We start from the raw sequence: 20,866 nt of genomic DNA on the forward strand, positions 1-20,866 counted from the left end.
AAAGACTGCATTAAGAGCCTCCATAGACGAGGCAAATTATTATCGACAATCATTTCCAATCGACAACTTAATTGAATCGACATCTATTAAGTGTTCGTAAATGCGTTTTCGCACACCAAAAGTTTTAGTTGTCGAAAACCTGTATGTTTTGAGGTAGCCTAGTAATGTGCAAGGGTACATCGAGTAGAAAATGGCTAAAAAGACTTAAGTAATCGATGAATTACCCACAGAAGGGAGAAAGCGAGTTGTCGATAACAAAACTGCCGCTTTAGTTATCGACAACTAAAGTTGTTTCAACTTCTGAAAAAGAAAACAACCTTGTTGTCAATGACTTTATTTTTCGATATTTGTAGTCAATAACGTGATTCACACAAGAGATGTTTTGTCATCGACAACTTTTTGTCATCGACAACTGAAAAGTGATCGATAACAGTTTGCCTGGGCCCAGTTGTTCAAAGCCCGGTTAAGCTAATCCTGGGTTAACGTGAACTTTGGTTTGAGTATATTTACAAATCCATTAGGATTCGTCCAAAAGATTTTTGTCCCTTAGTTTTGCCTTAGACTTTTCTCTACCATTAGCTTAAAATGAGCCTTTAAAATCAATTTTAATGAGTGAGATGAAAACCTCGGTTAACTTTTAATCGGAGATTAGCATAAATCGGCTTTCTGACAACCCAGCCCTGGTCTCTAGAGGCCCTAAGAGATGAAAGCCGCATTTCATAACAAAAAAACGGCATGTTAGGCAAAGTCCAAGTGGGATTTATAAAAAACATGCCTTCTGACAGGTTGAAGGCCTTGTTTTCTAGAATTTATTCAACAACAAGTTCATTTCTCGTGTATTGACGTAAAATTAGGAATTTAATTACCCCCTCTTCCCGCCCCTCGCCCTTCGCCCAAAAGACACAAAAGTTAAACCAAAATAATGGGAAAATTTCAGGCACTGAAATCCAAACAGCTTTGAAATGCAAATTCTCCGCTGCGACCTATATCAGCGATCCACCTTTTCATCTCCTTGAAACAAGCCCTCCCCGAACAACTGAATGTGGTTTTGCTTGCGCCAAGCATTCGGAGGCACTATTTCGAAAATTTTCTTTCATTTCATGAGTATTCATATGTAACATACCATGCATACTGCACTTTTAGTCATTCTTATTATAACCAAATTGTGGAAAAGGACACTGTTTGCATGCATTCTCTTACTAGCGGCGAGTATACTAGCTAATGACACGCAAGTTATTTTCTTTTTGTAAGATTCAATTAAAACACCTCGCAGTTCTTTTCCTGACAGTGGTATTACTGAAAGATTTAGTCATAAGGTTGTGACACTTTTGCAGCATAAAGGCCCGTATAAGCGGTTTCAACATTTGCTTCAACATGCGTTCAACACAGTTGTTGAACCAAATTTCGGGGGCGTTTGAACAGGTCGTTCAACATTGTTAAAAGCTTGTTGAAAATGTTTTGAATGAAATTTAAATTGGTTTAAACTTTCATTCAACATCGATGCAACATTTTCTTCGTTCTTGGAAATATTGAATGGCATTGAAACCGTTTGAACGCTCCGTTCATCCAACATTTGCCCAACATCCGTTAAACTTTTGTTGAACGAATGTTGGGCAACAATAAGCACAATGGGCATTCTGGGCGAATGACCTTCGTTGTGTGTGCGGACTAGTTCTAGAGACTTCCCGTTGGCCATCGTGACCTCTGGAACGTCTGCCGCTGAACCCCACCATTGATTTTCTTGTCGAGATCGCACTTGTCACGGAGGCAAGCGATTTCTAGCCCGTCCCGTTGCCTTCTAATATTCGCTGTAAATTACTGAAATCTTACCAGATCGCCGTTAACGCGGAGATAGGCGAGATCTCGGCGAGATAACCATGATATCGACGAGATCTAGCTGGATGAATTCTTACAAAGGAATAAACAAGTGCATTTTGTTGTTGTTGTTGTTGTTGTTGTTCTTGTTAATTGAGGGACTGGTTATGAAACCTTACCATTGAAACAATGGTGCTGCAATTTATGTTGTGAGGGCCGCGACCGTGCCCAATCAATTGTTTTAATGTTCATACTACGACAGCTGAATATCTTAAAAGGAACGTTTGTATTGTTTAGTGTTGCTCCAACACATTTCAACATCTATTGTCGTCTGTGCACACTCAAGGCCAAAAGTGCTAACAAAAACATATATTAAACAAAGAAATTTGTCAGGCTTCATAACCATTGCCTTTTATTAACTATGATCTTAATTGACAGACTAACGTAACTTGTGGAAAGGGGCACTGTAAGCATACAATCAGTATCAATTATGCGGACAATAATATTTGCTCACGAACGGCGAGTACCTTAAATTACATTTACTTGCAAAGCCTTATAGTTCTTTCCTGACAAATGTGTGGTTTACAAATTCACACTAATAGGGGCTAATAACTCAAACAAAACCGAACAAAATAACCACGGAAGTTGATTATTTCTATCGTTCATCCCTTTCATGTTAAGGTGGCCGCACACAGTTTGCGCTAGCTTGACGGCGAGCTCGATAGCTGGTTAGCACGCGCTAGGGTTGTGGAAAGCAAATATGGCGTATATAAAGCGATCCATTATATCGAATGGATCACAACGTCGAGTTTTGTTCTTAAAATAATTCAGTTTCTCGTTTGTGAACCCTTTTTCTTTCATCACCGAACAAAGAAAGTGAGTTCACGAAGAACTAAATTTAAAGCCACGCATGCGCATTTAACCAAAAAATTGCGACTGGTTGTTTTAGTGGAAATGTACTGTTTTCTTAGGAACCGCTCGTTAGAATTTTCTGAAATTTGACAAAACAGTACTTCTCTTAAAGCGTACCTTGCCTAAAAACAAAAACCGAAATCTGACAGCGGTTATTTTCACAAAACATCAAAGTGAAAAAGCATTATTTACAGGAGATTCCTCTGTTAAAACTAAATAAAAGCAGCGTCACTATGTCAGTACTTTGTGAGTTTTTCTGGAGACCAAAATGGAAAAAATCTTACGAGTACATTTTCGAAAAATTAAGGAAAACTGTTATTTGTGGACGGTTAATAGCTCGCTGCGTTACCATGGCAACGACACCTAGCTTAACAACAAGTATCAAATTCGTTTCCTCCTTATTTAATCTTAAACCATGCTTTTTTCGGGCCCGCAGAAGTACATAGTTTGCAAATAACGTTTACAAACACCTGTATACTAGAAAATTGTATTCGGCCACCTTAAAGCGGCAGACGTTTATGAGGTCACGAACGGCAGGGACGTTGCGCGCGCGTGCATCAAGTACGGCGTTTTTGGCGCCAAAACCCGTGGAAGTTTAAGCAATTGAAGTTTTGGAAATACGGGGCGTCTTCTCCTCGTCGCTGCAGAAAAGCTTATATATGAAAGATGTCTTCGCTAAAAGAGGCAAGAGACAGGGCTTTGATAAGCCACACTATTTCCTAATGACAGATGAAGGCGAAAAAAAAAATACTCCAAATGCAAGCCAGATTGTTTGGAAATCGACACTGCTAAAACTGACCTCTTAATTGTTTTTAACAGTTTTCGTAATGCTAAAGTGAACTCAGCATTTGTATCGATTTTTGGAAATATTTGCAAATTTTCCTTCAAAATGTGTATTTTAAAAATACGGAATCAAAGTAGCCACAAAAAGTAGAGAATAGTTCTGAATGCTGAAGGTAACGAATACGCTAATGGAGATTTTAAATAAAAATAATATAGCTAAGATTATCTGAATTGTACTCAGCCAGAATTAGCAAAAGCGGAAAGATCATTAGCTATTGTATTCACAAATGTGCCGAAAATCAATTTTATGGCTCACTTTCTCTAGCAGCAATTGGGAATAATACATCATTTTTCGCTAAAATGTTATGTACAGACCAGAAAACAAACATATTTTTTAATTTTTAATTTCTTAGCACTGTTCGTCCTGGCGTCCGGGACTTGACCCACTCTCGACCCCAAAGTTCTTCCCTTTTGCGCATGTCCGCGTTTTCGGTGCCGACCAAAAGAAAAGCGGGCTCTGGAGACGAGATTGGACTTGACCACGAGGATGTAATGACATGTGCTGTGAGTGCGGACTAGTTTTAGAGACTTCCGCTTGGCAGTCATAACCTCTAGAACGTCTGCCGCATAACCCCTCTATTGGTTTTCTCGATCGCTGTTGTCACGAAAGCAAGCAAGCCTGTCTCGTTGCATTCTAAAAATTCGCTGTAAATTACGGAAATCTTGCCGAGATCACCGTTATCGTGGAGATAGGCGAGATCTCGTCAAGATTACCACGATTTCGACGAGTTCTCGCTGAAATTCAACAAAGGAATAAGCACGGGCAGATTTTTTGAAACGCATAATCGTGAAGTAAATATCATTTAGCCTCCGAGGGTAAAAAAAAAAAAAGAACATGCTATGCATACTGGATTATTTAGTTATTCTCATTTTAACTAACTTGTCGAACAAGACACTATTAGCATACATTCAGTATCACAGTTATGTGGACAATAATGTTTGCTCACGAGCGGCGAGTAGATTAAAGGGAAAGTATCATGGGGTTTTTGACATCTTTTGTTAAAAATGATGAAATAAGACCTTTAATCAGCTGCCAAATAATTCTAGAATGACGAGAGGAAAGAAATCAACTCAATTCTTGAAAGGAACAACTCGTGATCTGTTCTAGGGGAAACAAAAATGCGAAAACTTGAAAATCATTAGCCTAATATTTTTTTTAAGTTTCAATCCGTACCGGCCTTCTCTGTCTCTGGCCAAAGGCACTAATCGACAGTTTTATGGCACTGGGGTCATAATTTATAACAAACTTGACAATTCTCTCCTCGTTTCTGCTGAAAGACGAACATTTTTAGGTTTTGAAATGACAGCAAATTTGCGTGATACTTCCCATTTAAGGCACGCAAGTTTTTTTCTTTCTGTAAGATTCAGTGGCAAAACATTATACTTCTTTTCCTGAAAGTTGTTGTGCTTTATGAAAAATGTAAATTCTCCTTAATAGGGGCTAATAACCCAAACAAAACCGAACACAATATCCACTGAGGTTCATTATTTGTATCATTCGTCCCCTTCATGTTAATGAGCAAACTGCTATTCCCCGCCGCGTAGGTCGCCGCACAGTCCGCGTTTATATTAGCCAATGAAATTGTTATCGCTCCTGGTTAATTGGATAATCATGGGCAGAATGACAGACTTAAGATACGTCATATACTTTAAGTAAATGTGGCAAGAACAAAAGGCATTCTGGACGATGCAATCGATATTACACGCTGTTACTCTGCAAAAAAAATGCACAGCAAAGAAAACCTGGGTTTTCCATAACACAAATCATTTTCCCTTTGATCTACGTTAATTGAAGGAAGAAGAAACAACCATCTGTTGATTAAAAACAAAATTACTTGAAGTTAGCATGCATAACAATCGAAAAAGACAATTGACATTTAATTTTCTCTCTTTTAAGGTTCACTGAACCTACGGCTTAGCAAAACATAACCACAAAATACAAGTGTTTTTCCGAACTGAAATGTCGGCAAAGCGTATGGAATAAAAAAAGTTTCTTTATTTGAAGTCATTCAAAAAGGCACAACTTTTGCCAAATGTAGTCAATTTAAGATAAAATATACAACACGCCAACAGCTGCTATTTTTCTCAGTAGGAAAAATAATAGTTTTGATGTTCCCTTTTGCAGCTGTGGAGGGTCTTATTTCAGTACGTGCAATTGATGCTACCTACGCTTCGACCTCCGTCTCGGTAAAAAGAGGATCGATCTTCGTCTTCCAGGTGAGTTATATCACAGTTGTATCCTATTCACGTTTAACTTTCATAGTCGAGTTATTCAGTAATTGACGCTGATGTGAGAGAAATCTTGCACGGTATTTACGAACACGAACGGTTTTGTGCGCTTTTCTGATATCCCGTATGTTCGGTTGAATCTTCTTGTTTGACCATATGCACTTCACACCAAAAGTCACTTTCATTTTTATTACTTGAACTATTTTTATAAGAATAACGACACATTTGAGTTTACAAGACATGTTTCGGTCGTCCAACGACCATCTTCAGGTGAAAGTAGAATTAATTTGAAGTGACATTTGAATAAATAATGTAATACTGAACGAAGATAAATAACAAACGTGCAATAAGGCCCGGTTCATACGTCGAACTTTACAAGAGCCGAACCTAATACTTATTAAGGTCGACCCAAATAATTAAGTTCGGCAGTTGATTCAGACGTCGAACCTAACTGAAGTCGAACTTAAAGCTAAAGTGAGAAAATAGATTTTCGTGGTCAGCGGCTGTTGCTTTTGCTCAATAACATTCAAAATGGCGGGAAAGATGAATTCTGACATGGAAGAGCTCGTTTGGTAAAATAATGAAGACAGGCCAAGCACGGCTCCTATTGGTCGAGATAGGAAGAATATGACCTTCAAAGCTAATTTGCTCTTACGAGTACGTCTTTCAAAGATCTCCCTTTTCTGTACGAAAGTAGGGAAGGGTCTTTGTAGATCTCTCTTAGCAGAGGCTGATTTTCTATCAAGTGCCATTTACTCATCTGAACGGTTTTAGGTTAGGCACAGAAGGACGATATTCCGTAATAAACGGCGTTTTTTGTTTTGTAGTGCCGACATTCTTTCGCGGAAATTGACTTCTGAAAGAGTTTTATCTATAAGGTTGTCGAGGTAACCTCTGTAGCGTAATCTCTGTTTGAATAGAGTAATTATTTCTTTAAATATTGTTTTTGAAGATTTTGTTCTGAGAGGTCTTGAGTCTTCGCCTTTGATATAGCCTGTATTGGAAAGTTTCTGTCGGTTTGAAGTGCGTGTACACATCAAGAATAGATTCTTTTTTTTTTTAAATCTTTCGCATCTCATACAAGTATATTTAGTTGTTTCGAAACAAGAAGAACAAGCACATTCCTCTTTTCCCGCCATCTTGTTCAGAATGAAGTCCTTTTTTCAACAATTTTTATTTGCTTTACGTGACACGAGGTAAAGTCCTTTGCGCATGCCAAGTCGATGGAACGCGCAGACCTCTGGGATAGATATAATTGATACAATTTATACGTAACGTATGCATTTGGTTCGGCACATGTAAAAGTTCGACGTCTGAATCGAAGTCATACTTTTGCCGTTCTATTCGACTGGCGCAGTCGAATAGAACGGCGGGTCGACCCAAATACAAATCTGTTGATCCTAACTGATTCATACGTCGATCTTTACATGCGCCGAACCAAATGATTCGGTTCGGCTCATGTAAAGTTCGACGTATGAACCGCGCCTCAATCTAGCAAAATAGCCAAAGGTAACAAAAGAGTGTACAATAGAACATGTTAATTAGAACGAGAGAGTTAAATGTTTGTAGTTATGTATTCTAGTTAACATGTTCAAATTTTTTAACTTTTAATTTCTTAGCACTGTTTGACCTAGCGTCCGGGACTTGACCCACTCTCGACCCCAGAGTTCTTGCCTTTTGCACATGTCCGCGTTCTTGGTAATGACCAAAAGGAAAGCGGGCTCTGGATACGAGATTGGACTTGACCACGAGGACGCAATGACATGCGCTGTGTGTGCGAACTAGTTCTAGAGACTTCCGTTTGGCAGTCGTAACCTCTAGAACGTCTGCCGCTTAACCCCTCTATTGGTTTTCTCGATCGCTCTTGTCACGGAAGCAAGCGAGCCTGTCTCGTTGCATTCTAAAAATTCGCCTTAAATTACTGAAATCTTGCCGAGATCACCGTTATCGTAGATATAGTCGAGATCTTGGCGAGATAACCATGATTTCGACGAGATTTCGCTGAAATTCTTACATAAGAGTAAGCATGGGCAGATTTTTTGAAACGCATACTCGTGAAGTAAATATCATTTGGCCTCCGAGGGTGAAAAAAAAAAAAGAACACCCTATGCATACTGTATTTTAGTTATTCTCATTCCAACTAACTTGTCGAACGAGACACTATTAGCATACATTCAGTATCACAATTATGTGGACAATAATGTTTGCTCATGAGCGGCAAGTAGATTAAAGGGGAAGTATCATGGGGTTTTTGATATCTTTTGTTAAAAATGATGAAATAAGACCTTCAATCAGCTGCCAAATAATTCTAGAATGACGAGAGGAAAGAAATCAACTCAATTCTTGAAAGGAACAACTCATGATCTGTTCTAGCGCATTTTGGAAACAAAAATGCAAAAACTTGAAAAACATTACCCAAATATTTTTTTTAACTTTCAATCCGCACCGGCCTTCTCTGTCTCTGGAGAAAGGCACTAATCGACAGTTTTATTGCACTGGGGTCATAATTTATGACAAACTTGAAAATTCTTCCCTTTGTTTCTACTGACAGACGAACATTTTTAGGTTTTGAAATGACAGCAAATTTGCGTGATACTTCCCATTTAAGGCACGCAAGTTTTTTTCTTTCTGTAAGATTCAGTGGCAAACCATTATAGTTCTTTTCTTGGCAGTTGTTGTGCCTTATGAAAAATGTAAATTCACATTAATAGGGGCTAATAACCCAAACAAAACCGAACACCATAGCCACTGAGGTTCATTATTTCTACCAATAGTCCCTTTCATGTTAATGAGCAAACTACTATTCCCCGCCGCGTAGGTCGCCGCACAGTCCGCGTTTATATCAGCCAATGAAATTCGTACCGCTCATGGTTAATTGGATAATCATGGGCACAATGACAGACTTAAGATATTTCATATACTTTAAGTAAATGTCGCGAGAACAAAAGGCATTCTGGACGATGCAATCGATATATCACGCTGCCGGTTACTCTGCAAAAAAATGCACAGTAAAGAAAACCTAGGTTTTCCATAACACGAATCATTTTCAATTCCCTTTGATCTTCGTTAATTGAAGGAAGAAGAAACAACCATCTGTTGATTAAAAAACAAAATTACTTGAAGTTAGCATGCATAACAATCGAAAAAAACAATTAACATTTAATTTTTGTCACTTTTAGGGTTCCTTGAACCAGCAAAACACAACCACAAAATACAAGCGTTTTTCTGAACTGAAATGTCGGCAAAGCGTATGGAATTAAAGTAAAGTTTCTTTATTTGAAGTCATTCATAAAGGAACAAATTTAGCCAAATGTCGTCAATTTAAGATCAAATATACAACGCGCCAGCGGCTGCTATTTTTCTCAGTAGGAAAAATAATAGTGTTGATGTTTCCTTTTGCAGCTGTCGAGGGCCTTATTTCAGTGTGTGCAATTGATGCTAATTACGCTTCGACTTCCGTCTCGGTAAAAAGAGGATCGATCTTCGTCTTCCAGGTGAGTTATATCTCAGTTGTATCCTATTCACATTTAACTTTCATAGTCGAGTTATTCAGTAATTGACGCTGATGTGAGAGAAATCTTGCACGGTATTCACGAACACGAACGGTTTTGTGCGCTTCCTGATATCCCGTATTTCGGATTTGATTCATTTATATTTTTGGCTGATTAGATCTTTTACAGATCCTGCGTATATCTGCAGCATTTTCGTTGTGCGGTTCCTTGCTTATAGTTTGCTTTTATGTTTTGGACCGTAGATCTTTTTAGATTCGATATGCTGTACTTTTCAACTTGGTTTGGCCATGTACTTGTGAAGGAACGTTTTGCTTTTCTCATTTAACTTGACGACAGCGACATGATATTTCAGTTCTTTTGTTCATTGTTCGAAGTCACGCGCTATGACGTGGGCGGATGTCTGAATTTTGGCCCATCCGAAATCGGCTACCACGTGCATTTGGTAGAACACTCGACTCGCGTTGTTGTTCTACTTTTTGCTGTGCTACACCGTGCTGACGAGAGCCAACCAGCTCGAAACAGCTGTCCACGGTCGCCGCATTCTGTTGATTCTCGGTTTGGTCTCTATCTTGTCGCTGTCGTGTTAAGTTTTCTACGCAGTTCAGCCTTGCATAAATTTGATTCATTTATATTTTTGGCTGATGAGATCTTTTACAGATCCTGCGTATACCTACAGCATTTTCGTTGTGCGGTTCCTTGCTTATAGTTAACTAGAATTTCTCCATTGGCTGTTCAATCATTCAGTATGAGAGTCCAGTTGAGTAGACATTGAAGTTTCTAAGTATATGTTTCACTTTTTTTCGAACGGTTTGAACAAGCGGTTTGTTTGTAATCAAAAGGGAGCAAAGGGTTATAATAATAATAATAATAATAATAATAATAATAATAATAATAATAATAATAATAATAATAATCTAATTATTTACACACGATAAAAAATAACAGAACATCTACGTATTTATAAGCTAATCATTACTTCTCTGAACCAGCTATAAAAAACCTTCTCAATCTTTCCATTGAAAACAACTTATTTACAAAGGGATTCGCTAAAAAATTTACATAAAATATTCAACATCTTATGGTATTTTTTGAGAAAACATGGCTGAGAGCTATGGAAATATGTATTATTTTAACCCGCATTTGCAGGCATGCACTGTTTGGTAAATTCATTAACATGGGCTCTTTTCTGTATACTTGATGAATTGTTTCGAGATTCGATAGCTAAGACTGTCAAAATGCGTAATTTGCATGTTTCTCATTGACATGACTACCAAAATAAATTTATTTTACGAAGACGTGAAAACGTGCACGGAGTATAAGTGTTGTTAGAATAAGCACCAAATCATTCTAAGGATTAAATTGAGAAAATATAATTTGTTAAATAGACCTCGGGTTTTTTTACTTTTGTTGATGATCCTAGTGGTGGTGGTGATAGTGAGAATGATAACTGACATTAAAAAAAAAATGAGAAAAAGTCTTAGAGATTTAATTTCCCTACTAGGGTGTACTAAATGAAGAAGGGAACATTTTGCCAGATTTTTTGGTAGCATTGATAAGTTGTACAGCCTTACAGCGGTTACCAATAACACGCGACCTATCGCCTTCAAAAGACTCCGACAAAGTGGCGTTTTGGTGGACGTCAATCATAGAAAAGCCCTTGAAATTATTTTGAATTCTGAGACCATTTTAATGCAACAGAACCAAGAAATTGACAGTTTTATCCGCTGACGGATGGTAAACTTTATGAAAGTTGATTTCCAATCCAGATTATCTAAAAAAATGGGCATTGTTTAGACGAAGCCGTATTTTTTATGAAACATTTGAAATCGCTACACCTGATAATAAATCAGCGATGCGAGCCAGTGAGTAAATTATCACGTGCAGTGAAAATTGAAATTTTTAATTCAAAAATGCCTTTTTTTTGCGCTTGATCTGACTCGAGAATCAATTTAAATAAAGTTTACCTTCTCTTAGCGAGGTAAAATTCTTAGTTTTTTGCCGGGTTACCTTGGAAACTTGTCAGAATTCAAAATAATTTCAACGCTACTTTTGTTTGATTGATGTCCACCAAAACGCAACTTTATCCGACTCTTCTGAATGCCGTAGGTCGCGTGTTATTGGTAACCGCTGTAAACACATTCTCGATTCGACCGCAATCTTGGAGTGATTAAAAAAATGCACAACATGATGTGATCAATGTCAGACCTCATGAAAGGAAACAAAACAGTGTGAAGGATGTTCAATTTGGAAAAATAATTATAGACGAACTTTTTCATAAAATGAATTCAGGTTAATATGACTCAAAAGTACTTTTTCTTCCCAGATATGCTGTGGTTGAAAACTTTAGGCCTGTTAGCCTTTGTGTATGTCTTGGAAGCATCAGGTAAGAACTTAGTAATGTCTGCATCTCAGAGTCTGTATTAATTTATGTATATTGTAGATAAGAACGACTAAAACGTTTCAAGTTGTCGCCAGGAAAGCCTGTTCTTCTAAGCTTTCATTTCCTAGGGCGCAAGAGTTGTAAACACGACCCGTTCATTTTTGCAAACTATTGGTAAATGTGATCGCGTAACTCCTGGTATATTTAAAGATAAATTTTCACGCGTATTTTCAAAGTTTGATCAATGAGTATTCAGTAGTTTTGCCTTAACCTCTATATAAAAAGGAGAGAAAAAAAACCAAAGGAAAGTACTGATCTAGAGCTTTTAGTATAAAAATCCGTTAGACACTCTTCCCTTGAAACGCGTTTGTTTTAATATCTATCGCGCTCGTTCTGTAGTTGATGAGAGATAACGGGTGGATAAACTGACGCGGTCTACTTAAGTTCCGGACCTCAAAGGAAACATCTGTGGAATTACTGAATATGAACTCGCCAAGTCTCAACTCGGTAACTTTACCCCCTCCTTCAGCCCTGCTGCTGTTAATTTTATGTTGATCGGTTGAAAAAAAAAAGTGTATCGGAACACTCAAATACTTTCCACAGGTTAAAACAAAGGGTCCTATGTTTTTAACTCATGCCAAAAGGCCATACACTAATCCCAAAGACTCGATCAATCATTGCAATGGAAAACGGAAAACTGAAATGATTTTAATATACTGACTCCGAATATTTTTTTTTATTTATTTATTTTTTTTTTAGTGTGCGTTTCCGAAATGAAAATTCAGTTATACAGTGGAAGCTGTATGTCTGGGCAATCTATAGCATTTTTCATCAAATGGAAGCCTTATTGCCTCTGAAAAATGCATGGTTATCCCAATTTTCATTTTAGATACTAAGAGCATTTGCTAAGTTCTGCTTTCTCCGCATAGTTTTAAACCGCGCAAAAATATCCCTGTATTAGTGGACACCACCCATAACATAACATAACATACACTTTATTTAGACACGGTAAAAACATCAGTAACAAGATAAAAATTTAAAACTAAAACTGATTTACATGTTTGCCGTGTGGGAGTACGAGGAGGACAATTGGCGATCTATCTCATTTCTAAAATTAGTAAAAGATCTAATGGCTCTGACGTTAGATGGAAGGCTGTTCCACAAATGTGCCCCACAGTAGCAGAAACTACGTTTCAAAAGATCAGTACGAGACTTAGGCAGAGCCAATTTGTTATCACTGTTCCTAAGTCCATAGTCCGTGCTGAGGGGCTTAAATAGGTCTTTCAGGTACTCCGGAGACTGATCATTTAAAGTTTTGAACATCAATTCAATTTTTCCTTTTTCGGCTTCTGGTACAGAGATTATCCGTTACCAGCTTCCCGCGGAGGGCGGTAGCGCTAGAATAGTAATCACACTTTGTTATAACCCGAATGGTGCGATTTTGCAGTTTTTGTAATTTGTAAGTTTTTGTAAAATGTTTCCTTTTTTGGCGAGGTTTTGCTCCTTACCACGGACAGGAAAAGCTCTTGTTGATGACTGTGGCTTGACGTTACAAACGCGATGGCGTGAAAACCGTCTGTGCTTAAGTTCCCTATGGTGGAGCAGCAATCAACAAACAAGAGAAACAATAAATCTTATACCTGAAACAATAGAGATGCGTGATATACGAGTCCAACGAAATAAGATGTTCGTAAGATTGCAGCAGTGATACTGTCTGTGGTGAACAAATGATAGAGGTTTTTTCTTTTTTATTTTCTGTTCAGTCTGCGACAAAGACTTTGATCTGGTGTTTGTGATAGACGGCAGTGGGAGTATCGAACAGGCAGGAAAAGGGAACTTCAACAGGATAAAAGACTTCATTAAGCAACTCTACAGGGGATTCAGAGTAGGTTTTGACAAAAGTCATGTTGGAGCAGTCATCTATTCCTCACGTGTGTACGTCAGAAAAGTGTTTGGTTTACAGTCTCACTATGACTATGCAGGCCTTGACAGAGCCATAGATCAGATTATCTATCCTTCTGGGGGGACATACACGGGGAGAGCTCTTACATTGGTAAGGGAGCGAATATACACACCAAGCCACGACAGGGAAGTTATACCCAATGTCTGTATCGTCATTACAGACGGAAAGGCAAATGATGAAATAGGACCTCCTGCAGATGCGCTTAGAAACCAAGGAACTGCCATATTGGCCATTGGGGTTGGTACTAACTCTTACCGCGCCGAGTTGGAGAGGATGGCTGAAAATTCACGCAATGTTTACATCGTCGACTTCTTAGAGCTAGACGCTGTCATCAGAAATGAAATAATACAGTCTATTTGTAAAGGTTGGTGACCTTCTCACAAATAAAAGACGTTACTTTTGTGTAGTTTATTACTATGGGGGGAAAGCAGATCTTAGAAAAGGTTACTGGAATCCAAAACGGAAATTGGAGGTAACCCCGCATTTTTAAGAGATAATAAGGAACAATAATTCTAAAACGTGATAAAATACGAAGCAATGTATGGCGTCTTTTATCAAATTAGAGCTTTATTATCTTTTCAACCTTCCTTAGCGAAACATATCTTTTGTAATCTTCCATCGTGATTAGCTGCAATGAAAAACTATTTGTATTTATATACCAGCGTTACGTATGTCTTTGTTTCTCTTTTGTCAAGCAAGCTACCGCACACTTCTAAACTTGTACTAAAATAACAATATTTAGGGAGTGTAATACCAAGATAACACGAATCTAATTAGGGTGACCGTCAATTGTTGAATTGGAAGTTGGAAGTGTTGCTTTTTATGGAGGAAAGAAAAACGGAGAACCCGGAAGAAAACCCTCGTAACAGGGACGAAAGCCAATAACAAACCCAACCCTAATGTGGCTTTAGTGTCTTCGGGAATCGAACCGGGGTCGCATTGATAGGAGGCTAGTGCTCTCGCCACTGCGCCATCCTTAGGTCCAAGTAGTAATCTTCCTTATCGGACATACGTACCGTTTGTTCTACGTATACGTACAACTTTAAAGAAATAGATAATAACATCGAGGAAACTTAAGTTCAAGAATAACTAATTAAGGTCCTTTGGATAAGATTGTATTGGAATTCGTTTTACATATTAAGCGGGAGATGTTCAAAGTGAGTCTTTTTTGTAGGATGCAACGAAAGCTTAACAGGAGTCATGGGAAGTTTTCACTCACCAAACTATCCAGGGAAGTACCAGGGTGGCCAATACTGCTCCTGGACGATCACGGTCAGCGCAGCGCAACAAATTCACTTGATGTTCACAAACTTTAGTTTACAAAATGAGAATAACACGGACGCTTTATACGTGTATGATGGCACGAATAGCACTGGGGAGGCGTTGGGAGTATTCTACGGAGGTAGCCCTCCATCAAAAAGAGGAATCCACTCATCTTCCAATCAAATGTTTCTTATATTCAAATCAGATAAGAAGGGCTCCTTTACCGGATTCAGTGCGTTCTACTGCGAGGGCACATGTTCAAGTAAGCTTCCTTTCTTAATGATTTTAATCATTGAAGTCACTGTTATTGTTTGCTTGTTAGTATTGTTGATAAATCTCGGTTTAATGTTTCTGACACTTCGGGTTACGAAGCAGGAATAACACACACACACACACTTGTTAGCTGTATGATTAAGAGAGTGTCTTGCAGGTGGGCAGGGGAGGGGGGGGTGGTAATTGTTGGTGTGTCGATCTCACGTTCTTTAAAGAAAGAACCTAATCTTCAAGGCTGTAACGTGCAAATCAGATAGAAATTGCTCACAATAAGGACTTTGTTAAAGACTTTGTTTTTGTTTTATGAGTTGGAATGAAAGAAGAATAACATACCCCCCCTTCCCCGAGAGGGTCATGCAAAAAGAGAAAAAACTAAAACCGACAGCGCTTCTTTGTAATACCTAGTCTTACATTGCCCCAAACCCCTTTCTGCCCTAGTAAAACGAAAAATTGTTCTAAACATTTTCCAGCATAATTGCCTTCTTTGGATTGTAACACTTTTGATTTCATCAACAGGATTGAACGTAGAACCACATTAAATTTCCTAAGAACTCAGCAAAATGTTTTGGACAGACTTGCCATTTCCTTGCTATAGTCAAGTAGCAATAGTGTTTCTGGGAACTAATTTACTACACTTACATCTGCGGTTGACAATGATAGGTTGCAAGTTACCCCTTGGTATGGAGAATGGAGCAATCTCTGATGTGCAGATAACTGCCTCTTCACAACGGAACGATAGACAAGCTGCACGAAATGCCAGGCTAAATTTCAAGGGACAGAAATTAGCCTGGGGCTGGGAAACTGGAACTAATGAGTTCTATAAATGGCTTCAAGTGGATCTTGGTAACAAAACCTCAGTGACAGGTGTAGCCACTCAGGGAAGTTCAGACGAGGCTTTGGTTACTAAGTACAAGCTACAGCACAGTGATGATGGGCTGACCTTTCAAAATTACAAGGCACCAAACAACACTTTAGCAAAGGTATATCAATGTATCATGCTTGCATTCTGCAGTTTCCTTGTTTCTATCAGGTCGCAAGTCTGTTCAGTTGGTCAGGATTTTTCTTTGGAACGAGGGTAAATTTATTCACTTCGAATAGACCTTCGTTCAAAGATAGCAGCCACTCATTTTAGAATAAAGATGAAAGAAAAGCAATTGGTTTCGTGGAGTTTCACCACACGTCATAATCTCATAGACTGGAGGAAAGACAAAGTTATTTTCTTGGAAAGCGGAGGTCAGATAAAGTAACCTCGTTTGCAACAAATCCTCCAGCAGTCCTAATTTTACCCCTCTTATCGATTTCTTTCTTAAAGTTATTAATATACAGGCTACAGAGGTTCCAACGGTTTACGAAAAAAGCTAACATAGCGGATGTCTAATATGAGCCGGGCTTTTCAGTACAAATTCTCATTGCCTAAGGGTAGGAATTAAAATTTAAACATTTAACAAGGCTGCATTTTGTGCTCTGCCTCAAGAAAGGCAGGCTTCACTCAATCCACATTGGAAAAATGTGCGAGCAGGGTTCCATGCTATTTCTCCTGGATTCTGTCAAGCTGTTTTGGAAAAAATCCAAGCATCAAATCATATACTTGCCTCTCCTCTTTAAACCCTGCTGTTTGGCGACCGAGTGTAATTTAACAATTGACATTTGCTTGTATTTAAATACAGGTCTTTGATGGAAATGTAGACGCTGATTCCATTGTGTATAAAAGAATAAGTCCAAACATCACAGCACGCTACATTAGGATAGTGCCCCTCCATTGGCAGGGACATATTGGAATGAGAATAGAGCTCTATGGCTGTCTAGTCGTTAACAACAGCCTTAAAGGTAGGACAACATTAAAACAATGTCACTGAAACTTAGCAGTTTCTTTCTATAGTCGAGCAAAAATATTTTTCTGGTAGCTAACTTGCTTTTAAATCTTTTCATATTTTCGGTTAACAATGATAGATTGCGAGGCACCTCTTGGTATGGAGAATGGAAAAATCTTTAATGACAAGATAAGCGCCTCTTCAGAATGGGATGAACATGCTGCAACATACGCCAGGTTAAATTTCAAGATACACGGAGCCCAGGGCTGGGTATCTAAAACAAGTGACTACTCCCAATGGCTTCAGGCGGATCTTGGTAGTTCTACTTCAGTGACAGCTATAGCCACTCAAGGCACTCCAGACCACTTTAACAATTGGGTAACCAAGTACAGGCTTAAGTATAGAGGTGATGGGGTAGCCTTTCATTTTTACAAGGCACCAAGCGACACTTCACCAAAGGTATATCAATGTATGATCCTTGCGTTCTGAACTTAAATTGTAGCTATCATGCTACACGTGCGTTCAATGTTCAGTTGATCTCATTGCGCTAAAGCAGTAATAGTCGGGTTTTTTTGAAACAACAGAAAAAGTAGTTTAGATGTTGAAAGATTTTTCTTCGGAACAAGGGTATAAATTTGTTGTCTTGGTATACCGACCTTTATTCAAAGATAGCAGCCCGACTGTCTTAAGGATAAAGATGAATAAGGAGAAATTAGCTTTGTGGAGTTTTAGCACGCGTCATAACTCACATAATTATACTAAAAGTAAAACAGACAGTTACTTTCGTCAAAAGCGAAAGTCGGACATAATAACCTCACTTGCGCAAGTCTTTCGGAAGTCCTTATTTGTAACCCCTCTCGTTTATTTCTAAATAAGTTATCAACATACAGTTTACAGAGGTTACAAGGGTTATACAAAAGAGTGGATGCTTTTAATGATCCCGGCTTTCGGTATCTTTTCTTGGTGCCTTAGGATATGAACTACGACTTATTAGCGTTTTCTCTTTTATCATTTTTTTTTTATCCCCCAATATTAGAGTCCCAGCATGGCTTTCAGGGTTCTTGGATTCTGGCTTAAGAAATGCAGACTTCACTTAGTGCGCAAAGAAAATGGGTGTGCAAGGCTCCATGCTATTTCTCTTGGGTTATAAGATACAATTTAGGAAAAGCCTAGGCTTGCTGACAAATACGTGTCTTACCTCTTGCAACCCTGCTCTTTGGCGACCGTGTGTAATCTAACAATTACTGCTTGCTTGTCTTTAAATACAGGTCTTTGATGGAAATGTAGACGCTTTTTCCATTGTTACTAACAGAATAAGCCCGCCAATCACAGCACGCTACATCAGGATACTGCCGCTCCATTGGACGAGACATATTGGAATGAGAATAGAGCTCTATGGCTGTCCAGGTATCCCCTTTTGATTCCTTAGATCATTTCAAGTGCAAGTTCTAACGCTAAGTCCCTCTTATGAAACCCTTGTTTGCACTTGCCTATCAGGATAACATCATGTAAGATAAAAGTGATAAAATCATCAACTGTGGGGAGACTAATAATAACGCCATTAATTTGAGAGTAAGTCATCTAAAGTAGAGCTTTCCTCCATTGCAGTTTTGGCAACACCTTCACCTATCACAAATCCTACAATTCCAGGAGTGGTAAATACAGGTATGAATATAAAATAGAAGCGATATGTGGCAGCATACACAACCTTAAATCTATTTTAAACACTTTTTGTCTAGTCAGGCATTCTGTACCTTCAAAAATGTTTCAATCCCTATATAATAGGTGACATCCGTTCTGGGCCAAATAACGAATACATCAGCCATATTTTTCGTTTCACTTCTAGTTTTCTTTGAGCATAGTTAAATAACCTCACGTGTCGAGCTCATACACAATGTAGGAAATCAATCATTTTTTGGCATTCCCTTTTAGATGGATTTTCTGAAAACACTACCGTAATCGCGAACTAATGCAACTAAAACATCAACAAAAACCATTTAAAAGTTATCTCCAGATCGATTCAAGGTGCTCCAAGCTTCCATACTGGAGAAAATTCAAATCTGCAAAAAATTAGAAAGTTAAAAGTCAAATATATTTGGATTCTTATTCGAAGGCTCATAAGTTTAAACCATTCTGTAATCGTGACGTGATAACCTTGTACAACATAATTTAAAACATCATCATGACAAACATATCGCACAGCACACTTACGTACATCATATCGCACATCACTGAAGAACGATTTATTTTCAATAGTCACACTTTAGATCTCATCAAAGACTCGAATTTCGGAAGTTAAATTCTAAGTAATGTACATTCACTTACTATCCTAAAAATCCTACAATTAGTGACTGCTTATTTAAACGGAGGCCAGCACTACTTGCAATACCTTTTCTTTATTTTTGGCTGTCATATCAGGTTGCACTGCACCTCTTGGTATGGAGAATGGAGCAATCTCTGATGACCAGATAAAAGCCTCTTCACATTGGGATGATAAACATCGTGCACAAAATGCCAGGTTAAATTTCAAAGAGCAAGGATCTTTCGGCTGGACGACAAAACACAACGACCTCAATCAATGGCTTCAAGTCGATCTCAACAGCTATACAACTGTGACAGGTGTAGCCACTCAGGGGATTCCCGGCAATATAACCGACCAGTGGGTCACCACGTATCGGCTACAATACAGTGATGATGGATTGACCTTTACCTTTTTCAAGAAACCAAGGGACAATTCGCAGAAGGTATGTCAGTTATTTGGTGTTGCATTCAACTTTAAACTTCCAACTGCTATTAATATATAAGGAGTTACTTTTTTTGTTGTTTATTAGGTTTCAGGGATACGAGTTGCAATACAAAATCCAACAAGATAAATTTACATAGTGCTATTGCACAGAAACAGGTCAACGACTTCCGCTATTTAGGATCCATGGTTATCAGTGGCCTCAACAACTTCAAGCGCCGGAAGGCCCTTGGGTGTGCAAGGCTCCATGCTATTTCTCTTGGGTTATAAGATACAATTTAGGAAAATCCTAGGCTTGCTGACAAATACGTGTCTTACCTCTTGCAACCCTGCTCTTTGACGACCGAGTGTAATCTAACAATTACTGCTTGCTTGTCTATAAATACAGGTCTTTGATGGAAATGTAGACGCTTTTTCCATTGTTACTAACAGAATAAGCCCGCCAATCACAGCACGCTACATCAGGATACTGCCGCTCCATTGGACGAGACATATTGGAATGAGAATAGAGCTCTATGGCTGTCCAGGTATCCCCTTTTGATTCCTTAGATCATTTCAAGTGTAAGTTCTAACGCTAAGTCCCTCTTATGAAACCCTTGTTTGCACTTGCCTATCAGAATAACATCATGTAAGATAAAAGTGATAAAATCATCAACTGTGGGGAGGCTAATAATAACGCCATTAATTTGAGAGTAAGTCATCTAAAGTAGAGCTTTCCTCCATTGCAGTTTTGGCAACACCTTCACCTATCACAAATCCTACAATTCCAGGAGTGGTAAATACAGGTATGAATATAAAATAGAAGCGATATGTGGCAGCATACACAACCTTAAATCTATTTTAAACACTTTTTGTCTAGTCAGGCATTCTGTACCTTCAAAAATGTTTCAATCCCTATATAATAGGTGACATCCGTTCTGGGCCAAATAACGAATACATCAGCCATATTTTTCGTTTCACTTCTAGTTTTCTTTGAGCATAGTTAAATAACCTCACGTGTCGAGCTCATACACAATGTAGGAAATCAATCATTTTTTGGCATTCCCTTTTAGATGGATTTTCTGAAAACACTACCGTAATCGCGAACTAATGCAACTAAAACATCAACAAAAACCATTTAAA

The 20,866-nt window shown here is 38.4% G+C and overlaps 2 protein-coding genes across 2 annotated transcripts in view; both read left to right on the top strand.

Annotated features, from left to right (window-relative positions):
- Nucleotides 1–6,599, top strand: part of LOC146456891 (tyrosine kinase receptor Cad96Ca-like) — a 36,035-nt gene extending 29,436 nt beyond the window's left edge. The window contains exon 15 of the transcript XR_014858677.1: nt 6,390–6,599. The gene's annotated coding sequence lies outside the window, so the exon portion shown is untranslated. The remainder of the gene's footprint in view (nt 1–6,389) is intronic.
- LOC146456894 (neuropilin-1-like) lies at nt 5,720–20,834 on the top strand. The gene is made up of 14 exons (XM_085092578.1): nt 5,720–5,787; nt 9,202–9,293; nt 11,635–11,694; nt 13,455–14,018; nt 14,829–15,179; nt 15,851–16,170; nt 16,858–17,017; nt 17,141–17,460; nt 18,270–18,408; nt 18,610–18,666; nt 19,420–19,745; nt 20,133–20,271; nt 20,473–20,529; nt 20,797–20,834. The coding sequence occupies exons 3-14, from the start codon at nt 11,637–11,639 to the stop codon at nt 20,832–20,834; spliced, it is 2,529 nt and encodes an 842-aa protein (XP_084948704.1). The 5' UTR covers nt 5,720–5,787; nt 9,202–9,293; nt 11,635–11,636.
- The last annotated feature ends 32 nt before the right edge of the window (nt 20,835–20,866 follow it).

This window comes from Pavona decussata, unplaced genomic scaffold (genome assembly GCF_977016875.1).
Source record: "Pavona decussata unplaced genomic scaffold, jaPavDecu1.1 SCAFFOLD_253, whole genome shotgun sequence".
NCBI classification, from domain to species: Eukaryota; Metazoa; Cnidaria; class Anthozoa; order Scleractinia; family Agariciidae; genus Pavona; species Pavona decussata.